At 49.5% G+C, this 7,761-nt stretch overlaps 1 protein-coding gene across 3 annotated transcripts in view; it reads left to right on the top strand.

Moving 5' to 3' along the window:
• The first annotated feature begins 1,071 nt into the window (after positions 1–1,071).
• The window catches only part of SMG7 (SMG7 nonsense mediated mRNA decay factor), a 50,997-nt gene continuing 44,307 nt past the window's right edge, over positions 1,072–7,761 (top strand). For all 3 annotated transcript variants that reach the window (XM_054285646.1, XM_054285647.1, XM_054285645.1), the window contains exon 1: positions 1,072–1,154. In XM_054285646.1, the coding sequence (XP_054141621.1) occupies positions 1,126–1,154 (29 nt within the window). In that variant the 5' untranslated portion in view covers positions 1,072–1,125. The remainder of the gene's footprint in view (positions 1,155–7,761) is intronic.

Here is a 7,761-nt window from a genome sequence, read left to right as displayed (position 1 = left end):
GGCTACCAAGATATCAGAGGGATGGAGCAGCTTTGTTATGAGGAAAGGCTGGGACAACTGGGGTTGTTCAGCCTGGAGAAAATAAACCCCAGTGTGACCTAATTGTCTCAGGGCAGGAGAGAGCTGGAGCTCCTGGAGCAGGCCCAGAGGAGGCTGAGGAGGTGAGGAAGGGCGTGGAGCAGCTCTCTCGAGGGACCTGTGGCTGTTCAGCCTCCAGAGCAGACCCAGCTGAGAGGGGCCCTCATCCCCCTGTGTCCCTGTCTGCAGGGAGGGCTCAGAGCAAGGGCCAGGCTCTGCTCCCTGGGGCCCAGCAGTGGGACAAGAGACCATGGGCAGGAATGGATGCCCAAGAAGTTCCACCTGAACATGATGGAGAACTTCTTTCCTATGCAGTGACCAAGCACTGGAACAGAGACCAGAGAGGCTGTGGGGTCTCTCACTGAGGATATTCCAGACCTGTCGGGACACAATCCTGTGCCACGTGCTCTGGAATGACCCTGCTTGCGCAGGGAGGTGGAACCCAATGATCCACTGTGATCCCTTCCAACCTGCCCCGTTGTGTGCTTCTGTAATTCTGTGGCGGGGCCCCCGCCAGCCCCACGGGCCTCCCGGCGAGCGGCCCCTCCGGGACCGAGGGGAGCGGTGACAAAGCCGGCGGTGGCGGCGCGGCTCGGGCGGCGGATACAGGCCCCGGGATGCGCCGCGGTTGCCATGGCGACGCCCAACCGCCCCCTCGGTTGCCATGGCAGCGGGCGGGGGAAGGGTTTGCCGGTGGCGCCGCCGGAAGTGCCGGCGGGGGCGGGGTCCGGCCCGGAAGCGCGGCCGGCGCGGCGGGAGGGCCGCAGCGGCTCGGCGGGGCGGGCGAGCGGCGAGCGGACGCCGCCGGTGCCGGAGCGGCGGAGCCGGGGCTGCCCGGGCCGCCGAAGGGCCGGAGCGGCGGGGTCGGCGGGACGCGGGCGGACCTGCCCGGCCGAAGCGCAGAGCGGGAACACCCCGCCCCTTCCTCCCCGCGGGCCCTGCACGGGAAGATGGCGGCGGCGGGAGGCGGCGGCGGCGGTGGCGCGGGGGCGGCGGGCCGGCCCGGGCTGTGAAAGCCGCGGCGGGACGGGCGGCGAGCGGCGGAGGATGAGCCTGCTGTGCGCGCAGTATCTCCGGTGAGTCTCTCCGGGGCGCGGCGGGCGGCCCGGGAGCGGCGGGGAGCGGGCGGACCCGGAGCCCTCGGGCCTCGCAGCGGCTCTGCGGGGCGCTGGGCCGTGCCCGGGCCGGTGTGCGGGACCGGCCGCCGCGCTCCGGAGCTCCCCGGCGGCCGGGCTCGGCTGCCGCATGGCCCAGGGCTCCCCAGCAAGGTCACGCCGGTGCTTTGGGAGGGTAGGACAGTCCGGCGGCTTCCCTGGCGGAATTCCCCATCGCTTCCCCCGGGGTGGCCCCGTAACCCAGCGCTGCGGAGCCACCGCCAGGTCTGACCCCGGCTGTGGAGCGGGAGCGGCGCTCGCAGCCCCGGGAGGTGCTCTGGGAGAACGGGAGTCGCTGGAGCCGTGGCTCAGCCCTCGCCGTCAGCTGCGAGTCCCCAGTCACGGCTGGCACAGCCGGTCCGTGCCGGGCACGGGCAGCCCAGGCTTGGGAGAGGAGTGAGGCTGCCAGGGCTGTGCCTTGAAACAGAACAGGTCCCCGGTGCCTCAAGTCGAGAGCATGAGATAGCTCACGGTGATACGAGCAGAACTTTGATAGGCTTTGGGGTGAACTTAGCGTTTGGGTGAACCTATACTCAAATGCTCGTTCTCTAGTGGTTTTGGAGAGCAGCGTCGTGAGCTACAAATCGCTTTTCAGTAGCTGTAAAGTACTCAGTGTCCAGGCTGATCGTGTTGTGTCATCCCTGATGCTTCCAGAACACCTCATGGAAAAGGAGTAGGTATGTCAAAAGGGCATGCACGTTCCTTCTGAGGAGTTCAGTGCTCGGGAAGGATTTAGAAGGAGTGAATTCAGTGAGGATTTTACATTTCAAAAGCACTTTCTATACAAAGTTCTGGAACACTTCAGCAGTCTCTCCTTGCTGGTTCTCCAAATTCCTTCCTCCTCATCTTGTCTTTTACCTCTGCTTCCTTCTGTTATCCCAGATCCTACCTCAAGTTGATTTCTTCAAAAAAGAAAAAGAAAGTAATCTTTTTTATCTAATAGTGAGTTTATGACCTCTTGCTCTTCCAGGTGAGTACACCTATGCTGTCATGAAACTTCTTCATTCTTTCTTTCCTGTTACATCATGACAAAGCTTTAAAATGCTTTATTATTAGCAATCTTCTGTCAGTAAAAGATTTGCTTTTTTATTGTAGGACAGGTGTTAATAATATTGTAACATCTGGCTCCCTGTTCCTTCTTGTGAGTGCACGTGTCCTTTGGTCTGTGGGAGGCTGTACATGTACACATGTCCCTGCTCCTGTCACCTTCCTGCACCACCAGGCTCTTCCTTAGCATTTTGCTGTGCCAAGCTGGAAATCCTTCCTGCAAGCTGTGGGCAGGAATCACCAGTTTCTCCTCTCTTTGTTCCTCCCACACTTCAGCTCATCCTGGGTTGTTCCTGCTTTTTCCTGGCTGCTTTGTTTATATTGTGCCAAAGCAACAGGACTGGAGCGTGTGCACATAACTAATGTGTTACAGCCAGTGTCTCTGCCACCAAGGACCTTTATAAAGGGCTCTCTTCCTAAAACAACAGGGCAGTCCCTCTTCTAAACTTGTCATCATCTTCCTTCTGCCTCTGAAGACCATTTGGGTTTGTTCTCTCTGTGGAAGGTGTGCTTGGGGAAGGTTTCCTTGAAAAGCTGTGAAATGCTTTTTGCATCCACAGAACACTCATTTAAATTGTTTGATTTGCATAGGGCAGAAATGCAGCTGCAGATTGCTGCAGCCCAAGCTCATAAAGGGAACTGGGAATTAAGCCTCAGACTCTCAGAGCCAGTTCTGTTAGTCCTCTGTCTTAAGGAGGAGGGCATGCTCCTTTTTACTGAGGCAGGACAGGCTCAATCCAACTGTAATGAGGAAGGAATAGACCAAAGTGTAACAATGTGAGAGGGCAGCTTAGCAAAATGTTGTGCCAAATGAAGACATGAGGCAAGCAGTCTCTGCTGTCTTCATTGTCTTAACACTAAGGAGGCACAGAAAAGTTTCTGCAAGAAATCATTTTTCTGTGTATTTGGATTTTAGACAGATTTCTAAGGTGAGCATGTAGTGATTGAATACCTAGTGAAATAATGACTCTGCAAGAATCAAGCTGTTGAAAAAATGAGTGGGGAAGAATGGACTTTTAGCTGGACTACCTTAACTCTTCCACTTCTGGGTTCTTGCTTCCTGTATGTGTGTGAATCAGCTATTTTAAAATGCTATCCTTGAAGGACTGTACCCCTTCAGTCAACCTGTGAGAACTAAGGAACATGTGAGCCCCCTACAGAAGTCTTCCAGGAAGAGCAAATAAGGTCAGGCTTCATGTACTGAGTCTTTGAAAAGTTGCAGGGAAGTCTGTTTTAAGTAATCTTCCTATGTTGCAATAGATTTTTGGGATTTTTGCTTTCCCAGTTTTATCCTTTTCAAAGTCATCTGTCAAGAGTACTGGAGTGTATTCTCTCCCATCTAGTTTCCTACATACTTCACTGGAGTCATTGTTTGAGTCACTTCTCAAAGATTTGCATTGCATCTGATAAGGTGAGTAGACCTTTCAGAGGATTCTTTTAGGAGACAAGAACCTAAAAGATACTTTAGGAAACAGGGACACTGTTCAAGTCCCCCTGTTCAGGTGAATCTGTTCATTGCCACTGGCTGAAAATTTGTATCCATGTTATTTGTGCTGCTTGGGGAATCTGCAAGTACTCCCCAGAAATCAAATTAATCTCACGGGGCACTTGTCTTAAACTAGACATTTCATGTATCCTGCTAGATATAAAAGAAGTCACTTTTAAGCAAAGTATCACTGATAGGAATTCTGACACAATAGCACAGAAACTTCTGAGCATATCCATTTTATAAGCCAGTGTTGAGCTTTAGTCCGTGTTTATTCACTTTAGAGAAATGATCTTCAATGCCAATTTTATGTTAATGTTCAAAAAGGAGTTAACTACGATTCAGAAGTTTAGCAGTTTGATAAATGATTGTCTCAACTGCATTTCAAAAAGATGTGAGCTCAGTTACCAGTTAAATGTGGCGTTGCTCTGGTAAACTGTGGCTTTTAGCACAAGCACAAATGTAGAATAAAAAGTGCCTGAATTACAGGGCTCAAGCACTGCTTAGAAATTCCAGTGCTGATGAACCAGTAGGTAGTTTCCTGTAGCCTTGTGATGAGGCTATAACCAAATTCATTAAAGGTTTGACTGCTTTAATAATTCAAATTGTGGGTCTCTCTTTTGAAGACTCATCAGTAGCTCCATTAACTTGTGCATCTGCTGTGTCTCTTCATGGTTACTCCTTTGCTGTCTGCCAGCCTGTGACACACCTCTTTGCAGAGTTTCTCCTCTGTTAAAGGAGGAGGTTAGAGCAGAGGTAATTGCAGTCTGTGTGTGAGCATGTTCTGGTACTGATTCCTGGTCAGGGTGATGTAGAGGTGATGCTTGTCTGTGCTGGAAAGGCACCAACCGGAATACTGCTTGAATGAGTCTCAGCAGGGCTAAGTCAGTTATTTAATTATCTTGGGAGTATATGAAGGAAAAAGTTAGTAAATGTAACCTCTTAACAGAGAACTCTGTGTCCCTGCAATGGACTTCGGGAGCTGGCAGGGTCACAAGGCTGGGGGAGAGGCCTCAGGAGGCTCCTGTCCAGCCTCCTGATCGTAGCAGGGACAGCTCTGGGCACAGACCAAGTGCCCAGGGCTTGAAAATCTCCAGGGATGGAGACATTTCAGCCTTTTGGGGCAGCTTGAATATCCTTGTGGTGGAAAAGATTTTCTGTACATCCAGTCTGAACCTCTCCTGTTTTATCTTATGCCCATTGTCTCCTGTGCTCCCACGTGGAGAGCCTGGATCTATCCTCTCAATCCCCTCCCTGGAGGCATGTGGCAGCTGTGGGTGCCCTGGAGCCTTCCCTGCCTCACACTGACCTAGCCTGGCTCCACAGCCTCTGCTCCAGCCCTGACTGCTCTGGAGGCCCTGCTCCAGTTGTTCCACTGCTTTCTTGGTTTGTCTTGGTATCTGAACATGACCAAATCAGTGTTGGAAAGTATTCCCTCCAGCTTTTTGTTTTCTGAAGTGATTAATGCTACTTTCATACAGTGTTTACTCTTGAATTTTAAGCAGGGGAGACATAGTGGGGTCTGCTTTGGCCTTCCAAGAGGCCCCTCATAGCTTGATGTTTTCTTTGGGGAGCATACAGTCTCCCTTCTAGTTTTGTCTTTTTTTCTCTATATAAGATGTCTCCACCATTTGATAACTAGAATTTCTGCCAATATTTAATAGGAGCAACACTTCTTATTCTTCTTTGAGGGTGAGAATAATGATTTTAAAAGGCAAAGATTGATGATGGCTGCTATTTACTTAGGATCAACAAGCTTTTTGTGGTGACCTATAAAGTAAAAAGAATCACAATCAAAAAAGTGTCAAGCAGTTCCCCACTGAGCTTTCTGCTGAAGTAAATACATCTTGCTGAGAGCCCCAAGACTCACACCATACTCCTCAGGCGTCTGGGCAGCCATTACTTGTTCCCTTTTTCCTATCATGGGCATCCAAATTATTGAGCATCCTCCTGTCACCCAGGGACAAGTTGTGCTAAAGCCACTGTCACACCTGTGATAATTTTTTGTTTTTCAAACCTAGATTCCTGAGGAAACAAGTTGAAATGTCCTGAAGTTGGTTGCTGCCATGATAAGTTTGTGAAAGTTAGCTGGTTAGGTGGTCATGTGTGGGTGATCCAAAGCAATGTGCCTGGTGAGAGACAAGCAGGCAGAGCCCAGCTGGGGTCAAGCAGCACTTCCAGAGCTTCCCCTGAGCTGTGCTGGTGTCTGTGCTGGGCTTTGGGCATGCTCCTCCATAGGGAGGTAGCAGCAGGGGTGGCAGTGCCTGGGCAGGTTTGCAGGTGCTGGCTGTATTTTCCTGCTGGAGGGGCTGGCAGGAGGGTGAACATGTGCCAGGGAGGAGAGGGCTGCAGTAAGCAGAGAACGTGACTTGCTGAGCACTTGGCAAAAGCTTGGCCATACAAGGGTGGGTTTTAAACTTGAACAGCTCTTGATGGAAGTTTCTCACCCTCAGCCCTGATTTGAGGGCATGAGTTTATGAGTTTATGGCCAAGTCTAAAGAAGCTGAACTGGGGAATCACACTAGGTTAAAACTTTAGTTTTAGCTTTAGTTTTGTTTTTTACCCATGGGGTTTGGTCCAAGTTGGTTTCCTAATCCCATTCATTGTGTTACTACAGATGTACTGACAAAAGGGGTGAAGTTGTGTGCAACAGGATTGAGGCACTAATGGTTAAGAGTGGGGTGGGACTGCTGCTTGGAGTGATAGTGCTCATTTTCAATAAAGTGCTCACTGACCCACAGCCCCAGTAAATAGTGTCCTGTTTCCTGGAATATGGCTGTAGCTATATATAGAATATCATCCTTATAGAATCTACCTGGTCTCACTGTCCACAAAGCATAACCCTCTTTCCAGTCTGGACTGAGAGTCTGCCCTTGCTGCAGAACACAGTGTGTGCTCTTGCTGCACTCTCTGCTCTGCTGTGAGGTTACTTGCACCACAGTGTTCCAGTGACCTAGAAGTGCAGGTTAGTGTAAGTAAAGTTACAGCTGTATTCATGTATTTATTTTTTTATTTATTTTTGATGGCAGGGATGATTCCTGTAGCAATTAGTTCTTGTTCTAACCTGCATGTTCCTATGTAGTTTGATCTTTATTGGAAAAGAGAAAGTTCTGTTGTGGCAGTAAAACCAGGTGATGCTTGTCTGAAGTGTTAATGAGGGAGGGCACCGAAGCATTTTGAGAAGGCTGCCCCCCATCCCTGAGTATGGGGGTTGGAGGGTTTTTTTTCCTCAGTTTCTTCATTTCAATGCATGGTAAGAGAGTACATTTTCTTGGTGAATTAGCTGTTTTATTTAAATATTCAGTGTAAAGTATACTGTGATATTCTGGCTACTTGTAAAGTCTGTTCTTCTATCCTAAGAAGTTGTAACAAGTAACCATAGCTTGGTCAGTGAGATGATTTTGGCCTCTAAATAAGCTGATCTGGGCACTGAATTGTATCACAAACTTTTAATTTAAGCAACTTAAATCTGTTTAAGTCAATGTATCTGGAAGTTGAAGCTTCCCTGCTTTTTTTAGTTTGCCACATTGACTGCTGTGGGCATTTCCTATTGGAGAAAGAAAGGTTGGGTTGATGGGAGAAGTCAGTGACTTGATGGATAAATACCTTAGCATGTTCCCTGCCCTGCTCAGCCAGCAAAAATGAGTATAGAAAGGAAATAATTGCAGTTCAAGTGCATGGTGGCTGGGGAGGGAAAAGTGGATAATTTGCTGTAGGATCTGATTATGTTGGATGAGGAGCTGCTGGGGATTGTAGAGGTTTAAGGGTTCTTCATCTTCACGACAGTAGCAGAGATTCACTCATAGCAGCAGGCTGGTAGAAGAGCAGTTAAAGAATGAAGCTATAATTTGTAAGGAATATATGTGGGAGGACACTAGTTGTTGCTTTCATTACTTTGAACTTGAGGATTGTCCTCATCTTACTGGAAAAACTGCACAGCTGCTGTCAGGCAGGAGGGGAATAAACCCACAGATTTTTTCCTTAAAATCATTAGCA

Source organism: Melozone crissalis, unplaced genomic scaffold, assembly GCF_028551555.1.
Source record: "Melozone crissalis strain CALT ecotype California unplaced genomic scaffold, PUWL_Pcris_2 ptg000045l_1, whole genome shotgun sequence".
In the NCBI taxonomy this organism is placed as follows: Eukaryota; Metazoa; Chordata; class Aves; order Passeriformes; family Passerellidae; genus Melozone; species Melozone crissalis.
This window is presented reverse-complemented; position numbering and strand designations above follow the sequence as displayed.